Source organism: Oncorhynchus mykiss, chromosome 16, assembly GCF_057628025.1.
Source record: "Oncorhynchus mykiss isolate SJ-2025 chromosome 16, ASM5762802v1, whole genome shotgun sequence".
Classification (NCBI taxonomy): Eukaryota; Metazoa; Chordata; class Actinopteri; order Salmoniformes; family Salmonidae; genus Oncorhynchus; species Oncorhynchus mykiss.
The window spans coordinates 55,652,445-55,670,128 of NC_143037.1; the positions used below are offsets into that span (position 1 = coordinate 55,652,445).

Below are 17,684 nucleotides of genomic sequence, written 5' to 3' on the forward strand. Positions count from 1 at the left end.
ACATTCCTGAAGTCAGCATGCCAATTGCACGCTCCATCAAAACTTGAGACATCTGTGGCATTGTGTTGTGTGACAAAATGGCATATTTTAGTGGCCTTATATTATCCCCAGCACAAGGTGCTTGATATGCCACACCTGTCAGGAGGATGGATTGTCTTAGCAAAGGAGAAATGCTCACTAACAGGGATGTAAACAAATTAGTTTACAAAAGTTGAGAAATAAGCTTTTGTGCGTATGGAACATTTCCGGGATCTTTTATTTCAGCTCATGAAACATGGGACCAACACTTTACATGTTGTGTTTATATTTTTGTTCAGTGTACATTTTCATCATAAAATAAGATGCTTTCTTCCATGGGACTAATCTAGATAGATACAGTGCCTCCGAAAGTATTCACACCCCTTGACTTCTTCAACATTTTTTTTGTTACAGCTTGAATTTAAAATGAACTAAATGTAGATTTTATTTTGCCACTGGCCCACACAATACCCTATAATATCAAAGTGGAATTATCTTTTTTGAAATGTTTACAAATTAATAAAAAATGAAAAGCTGAAATGTCTTGAGTCAATCAGTATTCAACCCCTTTGTTATAGTAAAAATGTGCTTAACAAATCACATAATAAATAGCATGGACTCACTGTGTGCAATAGTAGTGTGAGAAGATAGGTGAGAAACAAATAATTGAATTCAGGATGTAACACAACAAAATCTGGAATAAGTCAAAGGGTATGAATACTTTCTGAAGGCACTGTATCATGATTTTGTTGTCTGGTTCGTTAAAATATGCAGTATTTATTATTGTCCATGACACCATCTACACTTGGTATTAATAAGATTTCAAATCGAAAATACAGTCAACATGATTACTTAGAATCTATGAAAATGTTTCTAGTATAGTATGAGATTATGCTCTATTCCAAAATGTGTCCAGCATGCCTGCAGGATTTCACACTCACTGAAATGACTAATAGACAATACTTGTATACACAAATTCAACCCATTCTCTAGCCTGTCTTCCCTACACCTAAAGCTAAATGTACTATTTCACTTGATGAAGACATTTTGTGCTGGGTATTGGCATTTCAAAATATTTTAACCCACATTCTCATTGTCCTTGTCCAATACATAGCACTTACAGTACCCTTAAAAAATGTTTCACAAGGACTGGTTTTGGTAGGTCCCACAAAGAATCAATCAACATTAATGGCTACACACAAGCTGTTCAATATGAAGATAATTAAGCCTTGTTGGCGGAGTAAATAAAGATGAGTATCAAGCTCACAAAAAAACTAACATAAATCAAGGCTACATGTACACAATTACTTCTGGTGATAAGGCACTTCACTGCAGAGGTTCCATTTAGGCTTACTCTATACAACAAAATGAAGTAATGTCCCCTTCTTGTTACATGGTGTATCAGGACCACATTTCCAATGCTACTGCACATGAAACCATGATACCAACATTCAGTAGGCAAACGTTGCGGAACATTGCAGATAGAAATGTCATGAAAAGAGTTGACATGACTCCCAAGAATTGGAAAGAGATCTCCAAAAATAAAAATAAATTCCTGAAGTGTACTTTTTGGAGACAAGGATTTTCCATGATGCCTATGTTATTTTACATGTCAGAGGCAGGTTTGTTCTACATAATATACACTGAACAAAAATATAAATGCAACATGCAACAATTTCAAAGATTTTACTGAGTTACAGTTCATATAAGGAAATCAGTCATTTGAAATGAATTCATTAGGCCCTAATATATGGATTTCACATGACTGGGAATACAGGTATGCATCTGCTGGTCACAAATACCTTTTAAAAAAAAGGTAGGGGCATGGATCAGTAAACCAGTGTGTGACCACTATTTTCCTCATGCAGTATATCTTCTTTGCATAGAGTTGATCAAGCTGTTGATTGTGGCCTGTGGAATGTTGTCCCACTCCTGTTCAATGGCTGTGCGAAGTGGCGGGACCTGGAACACAATGTCATACACATTGATCCAGAGCATCCCAAACATGCTCAACGGGTGACATGTCTGGTGAGTATGCAGGCCATGGGAGAACTGGGACATTTTCAGCTTCCAGAAATTGTGTAAAGATCCTTGCGACATGCATTATCATGCTGAAACATGAGGGGATGGCGACAGATTAATGACACGACAATGGGTCTCAAGATCTCACCACGGTATCTCTGTGCATTCAAATTGCTTATGCCTGTCCATACCATAACCCTACTACCACCATGGGGCACTCTGTTCACAACGATGACCCACACAACGCTATTTGGCTGAGGTTGTTAGGCCAGTTGAACATACAGACAAATTCTCTAAAACAATGTTGGAGGTGGCTAATGGTAGAGAAATTAAAATTAAATTATCTGGCAATAGCTCTGGTGGACATTCCTGCAGTCACCATGCCAATTGAAGGCTCCCTTCAAAACCTGAGACATCTGTGGCATTGTGTTGTAACAAAAGTGCACATTTTTGAGTGGCCTTTTATTGTTCCCAGCACAAGGTGTACCTTTGTAATGATCATGCTGTTTAATCAGCTTCTTGATATGCCACACCTGTCAGGTGGATGGATTATCTTTGCAAAGTTGAAGTGCTCATTAACAGGGATGTAAACAAATTTGTGCACAACATTTGAGAGAAATAAGCTTTTTGTGCATACATACAATTTCTGGAATCTTTTATTTCAGCTCATGAACTATGTGACCAACACTTTACATGTTGCGTTTATATTTTGTTGAGTATGTTTCTACCTGGATGTTACACAACGTTCTGTCCTGTTGAAAGTGGCCCATAAAATTCACAATGGAATGTTTCGCTTCAGAGGAAAACCTTGACCAATCAATCAAATATCTTACAGGAAAAGAGAATTCTCCAGCCATACAGTTCCAGACAAATATATTGGCACTCTTGCACTTTTCTTTAATTCCCTATTTCTTCTAAAATAAGTTGAAATTGAAAAAAAGCTTTAGGTCTCCACACCTGGTATTTGGATTGCCAACATTGCAGAACCAATTGATTTTTGTAAACTTTATTTTCTAAACTAAAAATGTAAACTTAAGACAAATGTCATGGACAACATCATTGGCACCCCAGAGCTATAGTACTTGGTGGCACAGATTTTGCAAGACACAATGCCTTTGGAAAGTATTCAGACCTCTTGACGTTTCCACATTTTGTTTTTCTAAAATTGATTAAATTGTTTTTTACCCCCTCAAATCTACACACAATAGCCCATAATGACTAAACAAAAACAGGTTCAGACATTTTCACAAATGTATATAAAAAAAAAAATATATATATTACATTTACATAAGTATTCAGACTCTTTACTCAGTACTTTGTTGAAGCACCTATGGCAGCGATTACAGCCTCAAGTCTTTTTGGGTATGACGATATAAGCTTGGCACACCTGTATTTGGGGAGTTTCTCCCATTCCTCTCTGCAGATCCTCTGGATGGGGAGCGTCGCTGCACAGCTATTTTCAGTTCTCTCCAGAGATATTCGATCGGGTTCAAGTCCGGGCTCTGGCTGGGCCACTCAAGGACATTCACAGACTTGTCCCAAAGCCACTCCTGCGTTGTTTTTGCTGTGTGCTTAGGGTCATTGTCCTGTTGGAAGGTGATCCTTCACCCCAGTCTGAGGTCCTGAGCGTTCTGGAGCAGGTTTTCATCAAGGATCTCTCTGTAGTTTGCGCCGTTCATCTTTCCCTCGATCCTGACTAGTCTCTCAGTCCCTGCCGCTGAAAAACATCCCCACAGCATGATGCTGCCACCACCATGCTTCATCGTAGGGAGGGTGCCAGGTTTCCTCCAGACGTGAGGCTGGGCATTCAGGCCAAAGAGTTCAATCTTGGTTTCATCAGATCAGAGAATGTTTTTTCTCATGGTCAGAGAGCCCTTTAGGTTCCTTCTGGCAAACTCCAAGCAGGCTGTCATGTGCCTTTTACTGAGGAGTGGCTTCCACCTGATTGGTGGAGTGCTGCAGAGATGGGAGAACCTTACAGAAGGACAACCATCTCCACAGAAGAACACTGGAGCTCTGTCAGAGTGACCATCGGGTTCTTGGTCACCTCTCTGACCAAGGCCCTTCTTCCCCGATTGCTCAGTTTGGCCTGGTGTACAGCTCTAGGAAGAGTCTTGGTGGTTCCAAAGTTGTTCCCTTTAAGAATGACGAGGCCACTGTGTTTTTGGGGACCTTCAATGAAAGCAGAAATAATTTGGTACCCTTCCCCAGATCTGTGACGACACAATCCTGTCTTGGAGCTCTACGGACAATTACTTCGACCTCATGGCTTGGTTTTGCTATGACATGCACTGTCAACTCCTGGACCTTGTGTAGACAGGTGTGTGCCTTTCCAAATCATGTCCAATCAATTGAATTTACCACGGGTGGACTCCAATCAAGTTTTAGAAACATCTCAAGGACAATCTCAAAGCAAGGGTCTGAACAGTTATGTAAATAAGGTATTTATGTTATTTACGTTTTACATTTTAAAGTTTTCGCTCTGTGTGTAGAATAAGTTAATCCGTTTTAGAATAAGGCTGTAACATAACATAAAATGTGGAAAAAGTGAAGGGGTCTGAATGTTTTCAAAATGCAATGTAACTGCCAACAAATGCTTCTTGTAGCCATCAATGAGCTTGCTGCTCCTTTCTACTGTCAATTTGTCCCACTCTTCAGCAGCAAACTGCTCGAATTCTTCAATATTTGAGGGGTGCCCTCCACCAACTGCTGTTTTCAGCTCTCGCCATTGGTTATAGATGTGATTCAGATCTGGACTCTTTGCTGGCCAGTCCAGAGTTTCTTCTTGAATCATTACAGCGTGCTTCTGATGTATGCTCGGGTTGTTGACCTGCTGGAAGATCCACAACATTTAACATAGACAGTTTTTGTACACTGGGTTGAACATTGCACTCCAAACCACCGTGATAATCTACTGAGTTCATTATGTATTGAACACATTCAAGTCCAGTACCAGGGGTAGCACACCTCCACATGTTTTATTGTGGAGAGGGTGTTATTTTCTTTGAATGCTTAAATTTGTCCTTTGGTTTAAAATCCAATAATTTTTTATTAAACTTATTCGAGAATAAATAGGGAATTATTTAAGAAAAGTTCAGGGGTGACCATATGGCCAGAACTGTGCAATACAGCGGGGCAAAAAAGTATTTAGTCAGCCACCAATTGTACAAGTTCTCCCACTTAAAAAGATGAGGCCTGTAATTTTCATCATAGGTACACGTCAACTATGACAGACAAAATGAGAAAAAAAATCCAGAAAATCACATTGTAGGGTTTTTAATGAATTTATTTGCAAATTATGGTGGAAAATAAGTATTTGGTCACCTAAGAACAAGCAAGATTTCTGGCTCTCACAGACCTGTAACTTCTTCTCTGTCCTCCACTCGTTACCTGTATTAATGGCACCTGTTTGAACTTGTTATCAGTATAAAATACACCTGTCCACAACCTCAAACAGTCACACTCCAAACTCCACTATGGCCAAGACCAAAAAGCAAGGACACCAGAAACAAAATTGTAGACCTGCATCAGGCTGGGAAGACTGAATCTGCAATAGGTAAGCAGCTTGGTTTGAAGAAATCAACTGTGGCAGCAATTATTAGGAAATGGAAGACATACAAGACCACTGATAATCTCCCTCGATCTAGGGCTCCATGCAAGATCTCACTCCGTGGGGTCAAAATGATCACAAGAACGGTGAGCAAAAATCCCAGAACCACACGGGGGGGACCTAGTGAATGACCTGCAGAGAGCTGGTGTAACGGATGTGAAACGGCTAGCTTAGTTAGCGTGGGCGCTAAATAGCGTTTCAATCAGTGACGTCACTTGCTCTGAGACCTTGAAGTAGTAGTTCCCCTTGCTCTGCAAGGGCCACGGCTTTTGTGGAGCGATGGGTAACGATGCTTCGAGGGTGACTGTTGATGTGTGCAGAAGGTGTGCAGAAGGTCCCTGGTTCGCGCCCGGGTATGGGCGAGGGGACGGTCTAAAATTATACTGTTACATTGATGCTGTTGACCCGGATTACTGGTTGCTGCGGAAAAAGGAGGAAGGTCAAAAGGGGGGTGAGTGTAACGGATGTGAAACGGCTAGCTTAGTTAGCGTGGGCGCTAAATAGCGTTTCAATCAGTGACGTCACTTGCTCTGAGACCTTGAAGTAGTAGTTCCCCTTGCTCCGCAAGGGCCGCGGCTTTTGTGGTGCGATGGGTAACGATGCTTCGAGGGTGACTGTTGATGTGTGCAGAAGGTCCCTGGTTCGCGCCCGGGTATGGGCGAGGGGACGGTCTAAATTTGTACTGTTACACTGGGACCAAAGTAACAAAGTCTACCATCAGCAAGGGCATTGAAGATGAAACGTGGCTGGGTCTTTCAGCATGACAATGATCCCAAACACACCGCCCGGGCAACAAAGGAGTGGCTTCGTAAGAAGCATTTTCAAGGTCCTGGAGTGGCCTAGCCAGTCTCCAGATCTCAACCCCATAGAACATCTTTGGAGGGAGTTGAAAGTCTGTGTTGCCCAGCAACAGCTCCAAAACATCACTGCTCTAGAGGAGATCTGCATGGAGGAGTGGGCCAAAATACCAGCAACAGTGTGTGAAAACCTTGTGAAGACTTACAGAAAACGTTTGACCTCTGTCATTGCCAACAAAGACCATAACCATAACAAAGTATTGAGATAAACTTTTGTTACTGACCAAATACTTATTTTCCACCATAATTTGCAAATAAATTCATAAAAAATCCTACAATGTGATTTTCTGGATTTCTTTTCTCATTTTGTCTGTCATAGTTGAAGTGTACCTATGATGAAAATTACAGGCCTCTCATCTTTTTAAGTGGGAGAACTTGCACAATAGGTGGCTGACTAAATACTTTTTTGCCCCACTGTATAACATTAATTTACACATTTAAAACCATTCTCATAAAGCCATGATGAATCCTATACCTTATGAAATCTTTTAGCACCATATAGTAGCTATGTGCACATTGTGCAATGTACCAGTCATACATGATCTAGGGCAAACGCATAATTTGTGCATCCATTGTTTGTTATCGATTAAATGATCCATTGAACCCCTGAATAGCAAAACATTCCCATTTAATACAGTATATTGTTCAGATCATAGTGGTTGCGTGTGACTCAAAAGCAAACAGTCAATTGTGAGCGCAAATGCAGAAACTGGCCATGAAACTGCAGTACTGAAACCCATTGATTTCTTAAGGCTTCTCCCAATATACTGTAACTTTTCTTTGCCATTCAGATTCCTATGGGGCACAACATGCTTCATAGTATTTCTAAAGAAAATAACTTAATCTCACCTTGATATTTAAAATGTGACCTTGCAACACCAAAATGATACAGTATTTCAATTATTTTGATAGAAAATGTAATGATACACAATGCAATTACTGACTCATGAATATAACCTTTACAAAGCTCTGTTGCTGTTGTTAGTGTCCTCATAATCACTATGCTGGCATGTGTGTAGTCAAATACAGGCATATTTGATATATTCTCAACAGGGCATTTTTAAGGGGAGTCGCATGACTCATTCATACTGTTCATATTTCTCCATACTTCCAATGGCCAGCGCCCACTCCAACTGTAGCCAAGTCAGGGAACAGAGGGGGCAGAGCTTGAACCAGTAACCATACACACTGCAGTTATGCTAAAAAGTCCAGACTAGCAATGTGCCAGTTTTGGTTCTTAGCAGTGTGATCACACAACTAGAGCTCTTTGGTCAAGAAGACACAGTTGTGGCTTATCCAATGAGGTTCTTATCCATGTTAACCGTGGGCAACACAATGTGTCCAGCCCTGGGCCCTGATATAAAGGTAAAAGGTATTTGAAACATTATTATCCCTGTAACTAAAAGTTTGAAACAGTAAAAACTCAATGGATGAGTGCATAGCAAGGCAAGAGTAAGCATGAGAACTTGTTGATTAGAGGAAATGGAGAGAAGAGCAATACTGACAGCATAGACATGAAGAACTAACAGTAGTAACCTTCTAGTCAAGTCTGGTATGGGTGGAGAGCTAAATAAGATGAGCAACAATAAAGGGACAAACAGCTGGACTAGGCAACCATTACTCATTGTACTGTAAATGTGTTGGAGATATAGTGACAGAAGTCAAGAGGAGGGAGAGAGGGAGACAGGTGAAGAAGGGGAAGGTATGGTGTCAGCCAGGTTATAGGTGGAGTTTGGAGAGGATGACAAAGGGGTAAAAAGAGGCCTGGTGGCAGAGGGGGGCGGGGAGTGGAAAGCAGCAGTGACTGTGGTGGGCGAGTCCGAGCTGACCTCATCCCCTTCCTCCGAATCCCACACCTCACTCTGCAGGTAGTCCGCAAACAAGGCTTTGGCGCGCTGCAGCACCCTGCCCAGATTGTGTCGCCGAACAAGGCGGTCAAAGTGCATAGCCAGCTCGTTGTAATCAAAGCTGTTCTTTATAATGTGGTCTCGATGCTCCAACAGGATTGACAGGCACAGGAACAACATGAAAGGATTCCCTTTACCAAACTCTTGAGGCGGTGGCAGGGAACAAGGTTTGATGGTGGTATTCTCTGGTTTGGTTGAATTTGGAGTGTTGGGCGCAGTGCTGGAGGCTCTGCTGCAAGGAGAAGGGAGGTTACTGGGAAAGGACTTGTTCACTGTGCTGACCGGCAGCGAAGGAAGAGCTCTCCCGAAGGACAAAATAGGGGAGGAGAGCAATGATCTAGTCAGTAGGGGAGAGGAAACCAAGGACCTCCCTGTGGGGGTAGCGGGAGAGTTAGCTCCGGTTCCATTCGGCACTGACGCAAAGGAAGCAAATCCTCTTGTGGCTTTCTCTGGCGACTCAACCCTTCCGTTGGGTAAAATGGGGGAGGTGTACTTTGGTGACGGGGTGTCTGTGAGGGCACCTCTCCAACTTGAGGGGGAGGGAGTGGAGCCTGGAGACAGAGAGGAACCATTCTTCCAGCTTGGCAGACCATGAGGAAATGGGGAGACCGGAGAGGCTGTTTGTCCATTAGGGGAGCTCCTCTCCTCCGTCTCTGGGCTGGAGGACTTGTCATCATCCGTTATAAGAGGTGCCCTCTCCCCTGGATCCTCCTCGCTGTCCTCGGTGACCTGCCGGGCCAGTGGACTTGATACAGGGTGCAAGGAGGCTTCCATCTCAACAGGACCCTCTGGTGCGTCTCTCTCCACGAAATCAAAGCTGTCCTTGTTCCGTGCATTGTAGTATTTGAACTCACCAAAACTGGTCTGCTTCTCAAAGGGAGGAACAGGCGCATTATTGTGCGCCTTCTCCTTTCCTACGTAAGGCATGTCAAAGTTCCCCTCACCCTCTCTTCTGGCTCCTCTGTCCTCCCGCTCTCCTTCCTCCATGTCGATCTTTCTCCCACCGTCTGCCTCTTCTCTTGAAGGCCTCAACATGTGTCGTCTCCGCTGCTTCTCTTTCTGCTCCCCTTCTTCACCTGCGAAAGCAGGCCTCTTTTCAACACCACTCTCAGATGTCATTCTGGTCTGGTCTGTCTCTAGGGGAGGCCCAAAAAGCTCCACTTCCGTTTCAGGTGGATCAGGAGGCAGGGAGCTCCAGGTGACCTCCAGCATCCTCAGGGCATCGTCGAAGGCAAACTCCCGTTTGAGTTCCAAGAGCAGCCAGCGGTAACAGAAGAACAGGTCATCAGCTCCGCGGGACACCAAGTAACAGTAGAACTCGGGGTCTGAGTACTGCAGTAGCAGCTTCAGATGCTGGAACTTGACAGACATGAGTTGGCCATCCGGGCGGAAATTGCCCTCTAGGCGTTTCATGATGCCACAGAAACAGATGAATGCGTGTGCCTCATTGTCCATAACGGCAAGTATCGGAGAAGCGATGTCACTCATGCCTTGGCAGTACGACACCTACGAAACAGAGTTGAAATGAATTAAAACACAGCAAAAACTAGGATTACATACACTACATGACCAAAAGTATGTGGACACCTGCTCGTCAAACATTTCATTCCAAAATATTGGCCATTAATATGGAATTGGTTCCATTCAGCCACAAGAGCATTAGTGAGGTCGGGCACTGATGTTGGGCGTTTAGGCCTGGCTCGCAGTCGGTGTTTCAATTCATCTCAAAGTTGTTCGATGGGGTTTAGGTCTCTGTCCACACCGATCTCGACAAACCATTTCTGTATGGACCCCGCTGTGTGCACAGGGGCATTGTCATACTGAAACAGGAAAGGGTCTTTCCTCAAACTGTTGCCACAAAGTTGGAAGCACTTAATCATCTGGAATGTCATTGTTAACTGTAACGTTGAGATTTCCCTAGCCCGAAACATGAAAAACAGCCCCAGACCATTATTCCTCATCCACCAAACTTTACAGCTGGCACTATGCATTCGGGAAGGTAGCGTTCTCCTGGCATCTGCCAAACCCAAAATCATCCGTCGGACTGCCAGATGGTAAAGCGTGATTCATCCCTCCAGAGAACGCTTTTCCACTACTCCAGAGTCCAATGGCGGCGAGCTTTACACCACTCCAGCCAACGCTTGGCATTGCAATCTTAGGCTTGTGTGCGGCTGCTCGGCCATGGGAACCTATTTCATAAAGCTCACAACAAACTGTTATTGTGCTGATGTTGCTTCCAGGCAGTTTGGAACTCGGTAGTGAGTGTTACAACCGAAGACGGACAATTATTTTATGAGCTGCGTGCTTCAGCACTCAGCTATCCGAGTGACCTACCACTTCGTGGCTGAGCCATTGTTGCTCCTAGATGTTTCCACTTCACAATAACAGCACTTAGTTGACCAGGGCAGCTCTAGCAGGGCAGAAATTTGAGAAACTGACTTGTTGGAAAGGTGGCATCCTATGACGGTGCCACATTGAAAGTCCCTAAGTTCTTCAGTAAGGCCATTCTTCTGCCAATGTTTGTCTATGGAGATTACATGTGAGCTCCATTTTACACACCTGTCAGCAATGGGTGTGGCTGAAATAGACAAATCCACTAATTTGAAGGGGAGTCCACATACGTTTGTCTATATACTGTATCACTGCAAGTAGACAGGGTTTACTAATCATAACTCAAATGCAAATAGACAGAATTGAAGACGCCAAACACCAGCGTTGAGCATATATTTGTTCTCACTGAGCTAATAACACCACACCCCTTAGCATGTCTGCATGTAAAAGGAATGCAAACATGTCCGTATAACGCCACCATCAGGCTACCAAAGAGGACGGGGAAAAAAATAGATCCCAACACCTGTGGATGTGTAATGGCAAAGGTGGTAAGCAGGTCGGTGAGAGCGGTGAGGTGGGGGCTGTCCTCGGAGCCGGCGTAATAGGGATGGGCCCGGTCGGTCCTCAGGACGTCCTTCAGTACGTTGCCCCTGATGAACTCCAGGTCCTCTGGACTGACCCTAGCTGACCACTCCCCCTTCAGCTGGTCGTACTCCCTAGTCTTTCTCTTCATGTAGTCCATCCTCTCCTGACCGGTCAGCCCATCGGGGTACACGTTCAGGAGGTAACGCCACACAACCTGGACAGAGGAAATGACAGATCTGAAATTATTTTTTACCACAAACTGTCCATTAGAGAAGGGGTTTAGGGGTTTATAGGATATACACCAGCAATTTGTAGGCTCTAGGCGACAGTAAAGAACACTTCTACATTAATGTGGATGCTACCATGATTATAGATAATCATGAATGAATTGAAAGTTAAAAGGCACAAAGACATACCCCCAAGAGATGCTAACCTATCAACATTGCCAATAACAGGGGAGGGTAGCATTTTTTTCATCATTATCCACAATTCTTTCATGATTATCCGTAACCATGGTAGAATCCACATTAATGTAAAGTGTTCAAAAACATATTCTATTCTTATTTACAATGACTCCAAAATGACAATACATTATTTACCATTCCCTTCTATTGGGCACAACATCATCTGAAAAACAACCAAAACAAATGTTGCAAGGTTGTTGTAGTCTTGGCATGCTAGAAATATGGGACCAAATAATAAACTTTTGACTACTTTAATACACATAAGGGAATTTGTCCAAATACTTATGATACCTTCCAAATGGGGGGACAAGATACATAAAGTGCTTTCATTTCTAAATGGTAAAACAGATATGTATGAAAATACCCTCAAATAAAAGGTGTCATTCTGTACTGCCACCTCAGAGCCAAATTAAATGTTTTAGCTTCACTATCTAAAATATCTATGTTCATACAATACAGTGAGTGTAGAGTAATTTAACAATATCGCTCTTCTACATTCAAATGGCATTTCTTTGTGCTCATTTTCTCATACATTCATGTTCCACATTGAATGACCTACATAGATACTCTGTTTACACTCTGAAGTGAAACATGCTTTAGTCCCACATCTAATTCACACTTCGGGAAATTATTCATATCCAAAGACCATAAGTACCCAATTCCCGTCAATGTTTTGGAGACCATGGGCCCTTCTCAAACTCAAATGTCTGCGTAAATCTCCCATTGACACCAATGCATGGTTACAAGAAAGTCTAAGTTAAACACATTCAAGTTAAGATTCGGTACTATGGGATTTTATTTGATTTTCTAGTACTTTCAATTATATTTGTGAAATGCTTTGGTATCGAGGGTTAAACTAGCTGTCTGTTAGTTGTTGGAATCTGTCAGCGAATGCACTGTTACCTTGCGTAGTGAAGGCTCTACCCCACCATGATAGATGCGTAGCCTCAGTTCCTCTGGTCGGGAAAGCTGGCCCTGGCCGTTGAGGTAACTGTGGAACTCTGCATCGCTCAATGGGGGCTTGAAAGGCTTCACCTCCTCCCCATAAGACCAGCTCAAGGCCTGTTGTACTCTGGACAGTGTTCGACCCATCATCTGAACAGAGACAGACAGCAAGAGATTAAACCGCAGGTGGGTCTTTGGGAGCAACACTAACCTAAGAACTGGAGTTATTTAGCATTAGCAGAAGGACCTGACTCAAGGCAGCAGTGACTGGCTGGTAAAAAAGATGGCTGACAGGGTGAAGAGCGAGAGCGTTGTCAGTAACCTGGGACAGTAGGGACTGGGTGAAGGGGAGGGCAGCAGCCGCCAAGGACCTCCTATCCCCGGGAAGCTGGTCAGAACAAATCACTTCTTTGGGGCTTATTATGTCCCAGTCTTCCATAACGGGACCTAAAAGGAAGAAGCAGGGTAAACGAGATGGTCGTAAAATGGGACTGTATGAAGGAGAGGCCAACAAATACATTGCAACAACAAAAAAAGCTTCAATAGCAGCTACTTAACACAAGCTAATTTACCCCATTTCCCAAAACATATACTGAATGAAAGCGTGCGCACACACACAAGTTCTTCAGGTGGTGACCCAAAGGAACACATCAACAGAACGTTTGACGGGTCTGCTTACTGTCTTCGGCAGGCTTAATGTCCATCTTGAGTTGTAGATAAGGTTTAGCTGCACTGACAAATGCAGCATCTAAATCCCAGTCAGACAGGAGCGAAAGATACACTTCCAAACCTCCACGGTCCCGGGATAGGTAACTTATTCCAAAGTTGCGTTTGCTAATTAGGAAACAAGAAAATAGCTGATAGCAATATCTAAAAGGCTGATATCAATTCTAGAAAACATGGCAATCCAAGTCCTTCCATATCCATAACCTTTTCAAACTTTACTGTAGGCAAAGCTTTCTCACGAAACAAAACTTTCTAATATTGTCTGCAGAATGGTGAAAGTGCAAAATAATGGTGGAATTCAGATATTCAGTCAATGTTTAGCACTATCAATGGAGTTTTTAAACTATGGCGCACGACATGGTTCAATGCGCCAACAAATCAGCACAATCTACTTTTTCAAACTGCAGCCATCTTGGAGCTAAAATTGGGATCATGTAAACTGTGCTAATGCCAATACAAAAAAAGAGAAACGAAGAGCAATGTACAAAAGGGCAAACTTAGTAAAGTGCATGGAGGCTGCCATTTTTATGCACCTCCACAATTCTGCTTGCCATGTCAATCAACAGCACTGTAGACATTATTATGTTGATGCTCCTCCTCACCCATTTAACTCAAAGGCTCGGATGAGGATGTGCTGTAGCACCTCAAGTGATGTTATCTGAGGATCCACAGCAAATGAGCGAAACTCCACTGGCAGCATCCCCTCACACTTCTGAGGAAGGCGAGAAACAATCATGTAAACATTAATTGAGGTACATTGTAGGCCTATTTCATATCATCACTGTAAATCATGTGTGACTGAATCAATGTCATTCTTCAGTTCCAATAAAAAGGCTAGCCTGGGTTCCAGAATGAAGTTTTGAAATTCAGTTAACCCAGGCTACCAAAAGCCAACAACAAAGGTGAATGTCATAAATAGCAGACTGACCTTCTACAATGGCAGACTAACCTTTTTTTGTAACGATTGGGTCGTAGATCAAAAATGGTGTAGGCTATATTTGTCACAAGAGAGCAGAAATGCTTCCTTTTATATCACTAAATGACGTGTCACCAGTTCTCAGTCAAGAGCTCAGAGCTGATCTGGTGATGACGGCGATGTTAACTAAATGACTCACTACTATTACTAAAGCATCAAGACAACGGTATAATAACCAGCCACGTCACTGTGGGGTTCTGCCTGTGAATAACAGTTCATTATTTGGTATAACACAATAAACCATTCTAACTAGCTGTCAAGATTCGCGGGTTTAGTTGACTCTCAATATTGCTTTAAAATTGTTTCCCCGGTGCACGATCACATATCAACACCAGCAGCAGGTAGCTAGTTAGACCTATTGTCAATAATCGAATCTTACTAATCCGTTATTTTTCATAGATACATTATTTACTTTTTGTAGTCAGAAGATCCAAGAGGGTTACGTTCAGAATAACGGTCCATCCTCATTAGATGTTAGCAGGATCAATGCTAAAAAAACAACAAAGCACTGTTCTGGGTAGAAGAAAATGCTAGCAGTTCAAACTGCTACAAGCTAACGCAAAAGTCACCAAAATGTAACGAGAAATGGCCAAAATACGTCAGCCACGGTGATAACAATAAAGCTAGCTACCTGGAAATGTGATACATGTCAAAGGGTACCCCAAGCTAGCTGCAGCTATTCCATCGTTCACATATTCCTCACCTTGACTTTGACACGCACTACGCCCCTCTCCTCATCAGTTGCCATGTTGATGAGGAGTCCACTGGACCCGCGATTGTTGTATTCAATTCGATTTTTCTTACATAGGCATTTGTCAAATTGGAAGAGAACGGTCGCGGCGACTCATGTTTTTCAGTCGCGGCTTTGTCCAGACCTGTACATCTACGACATTAAGAGAAATCTGTTTCCTGTTTGACGGGAATTTGTTTTAAAATAAAAGCTCATCCACACATTTGCAGTACTTCACTGAAGCTAATTTGTCAAATATTATTTCCGTGATTATGTTCTGAATAACAAGAAACAGAAAATATAATTTACTACAGAATTTGAGAATAATCCGATGTTAACATTCTAGCTAAAAATGTAAAAAAAAACTCCAAATGCCTTTCTTTCTAACAAATGAGGACTTTTAATATCTCCAAAAAATATTGAAGTTTCAGCTTTCACGACTGGAACTCGGGATATGACGCACGTATACATTACATCATTTAGTGCTGCTGATGGTGCGTTTATGGAAACTCGGAACACGGTAATTTCCAACATGGAAACTCTTCGTCGAAAGATGATGCCCTAGTTTTCCACCTGGAAAGTGTGGATTTTTTTGTATGGAGGTCAATGAGAGAGTGTTAAATTTGGTCAACAAATTGAATTGCAAAATGTGCTACTTGAGGCTTATTTGATCGAAATAGAAGTTTGGTAATGTTTAGCTTGTTATGAATGTACTGATATAAGGAACCAATACACACAGTCAAGTGGAAAGCAAAGGCTAGCATTTTCAAACAAAATTTACATCCTGCAGCACTAATTCCAATAAGTTTTGGGACACTGTAAAGTCCATGGAGAATAAGAGTACCTTCCACCCAGCAGCCCACTGAACTGAGACTAGGAAACGCTGTCACCACTGATAAATCCATGATAATCGAGAATTTCAATAAGCATTTCTCTACGGCTGGCCATGCTTTCCACCTGGCTACCCCAATCCCGGCCAACAGCTCTTCACCCTGCCGCAGCAACTGGCTCAAGGGCCCCCCCCACCCGCCGCTTCTCCTTCACCCAAATCCAGACAGCTGATGTTCTGAAAGAGCTGCAAAATCTGGATCCCTACAAATCAGCTGGGCTAGACAATCTGGACCCTCTCTTCCTAAAATGATCTGCCGCCATTGTTGCAACCCCTATTACTAATCTGTTAAACCTCTCATTCATATCGTCTAAAATTCCAAAAGATTGGAAAGCTGCCAGCGGTCATCCCCCTCTTCAAAGCAGGAGACACACTCAACCCAAACTGTTACAGACCTATATCCAGCCTGCCCTGCCATTCTAAAGTCTTCGAAAGCCAAGTGAACCAACAGATCACCGACCATTTCGAATCCCACCCATTCTCCTTTATGCAATCTGGTTTCCGAGCTGGTCACGGGTGCACCTCAACCACGCTCAAGGTCCTAAACTATATCATAACAACTATCGATAAAAGACAGTACTGTGCAGATGTCTTCATCAACCTGGCCAAGGCTTTCGACTCTGTCAATCACCGTATTCTTATCGGCAGACTCAATAGACTTGGTTTCTCTAATGACTGCCTCGCCTGGTTCACTAACTACTTCTCAGATAGAGTACAGTGTGTCAAATCAGAGGGCCTGTTGTCAGGACCTCTGGCAATCTATATGGGGGTGCCACAGGGTTCAATTCTCAGGGCGACTCTTTTCTCTTTATATATCAATGATGTCTCTTGCTGCGGGTGATTCTTTGATCCACCTCTACGCAGACAATACCATTCTGTATACATCTGGCCCTTCTTTTGACACGGAGTTAACAAACCTCCAAACAAGCTTCAACGCCATAAAACACTCCTTCCGTGGCCTCCAACTGTTCTTAAATGCTAGCAAAACGAAATGCATGCTCTTCAACCTATCGCTGCCCGCACCCGCCTGACTAGCATCACTACTCTGGACGGTTATGACATAGAATATGTGGAGAACTATAAATACAGTGCCACTGACACGGCCCGCAACCAAAACATGCGGACTGGAATCCTCAAATAATCAATTAGTAAGCAAAATAAAAATCTCATTCAAGAATTATAAAGTGCCATTTCTTTTTCAAGAGGATTTTCTTGAATTCACCATCCTACCATATTTCCCTCCCTTGGTGGAGTGTACTGTTCAGAAACTGACATGAAAGCTCAGTTACTACAAAAACACATTTAGTTAAAAAGGTCATTCTGTGATTTGGGTTGGCATTTAAGTATTGCATTTTGTAAAAAATTCTTATTTTTTTTGTAGATTTCTATTTAATTTCTATGTATTTGGATACATTTTCCCATTATAAAAACAAACTAATATGGCAGCTTAATACATTTGGACCATTATGATAACATTGTGCCACCAGTAGGAGCAGTAACACCAATGCCAACTTTTAGGTAATTGAGGATTTTCATAAAATGGAGGCCACAGAAATGAACATCTATGGTCAATAACCCTTTTAAAATAATTTACAAAAGTGATATGATTAATAATTTCTCACAA

The 17,684-nt window shown here is 42.6% G+C and overlaps 1 protein-coding gene across 6 annotated transcripts; it reads right to left on the reverse strand.

Annotated features, from left to right (window-relative positions):
• Positions 1-224: 224 nt before the first annotated feature.
• On the reverse strand, positions 225-15,625 carry LOC110492269 (TBC1 domain family member 25). 6 transcript variants are annotated; one of them, XM_090203415.1, is made up of 8 exons: positions 15,145-15,625; positions 14,068-14,177; positions 13,419-13,573; positions 13,062-13,186; positions 12,698-12,889; positions 11,269-11,544; positions 8,337-9,920; positions 225-4,870 (listed from the first exon to the last, which is right to left on the reverse strand). In XM_090203415.1, exons 1-8 carry the CDS (start codon positions 15,187-15,189, stop codon positions 4,502-4,504), a joined length of 2,856 nt encoding a protein of 951 aa, XP_090059541.1. In that variant the 5' UTR covers positions 15,190-15,625; the 3' UTR covers positions 225-4,501. The 6 variants fall into 6 exon arrangements, with proteins under 6 accessions (XP_090059541.1, XP_021422121.3, XP_090059540.1 ...); XM_021566446.3 differs by having other exon boundaries at positions 225-4,873; XM_090203414.1 differs by having other exon boundaries at positions 12,987-13,186; positions 15,145-15,345.
• Positions 15,626-17,684: the final 2,059 nt, after the last annotated feature.

Coding starts and splice junctions, on each gene's coding strand:
- LOC110492269 (XM_021566444.3), bottom strand. CDS start 15,189: ATGGCAACTGATGAGGAGAGGGGCGTAGTGCGTGTCAAAGTCAAG. Junction 13,187..13,418: donor CATTAAGCCTGCCGAAGACA/GTAAGCAGACCC, acceptor TCTTCCTTTTAG/GTCCCGTTATGGAAGACTGG. Junction 9,921..11,268: donor TTGCCATTACACATCCACAG/GTGTTGGGATCT, acceptor TCTGTTTCGTAG/GTGTCGTACTGCCAAGGCAT.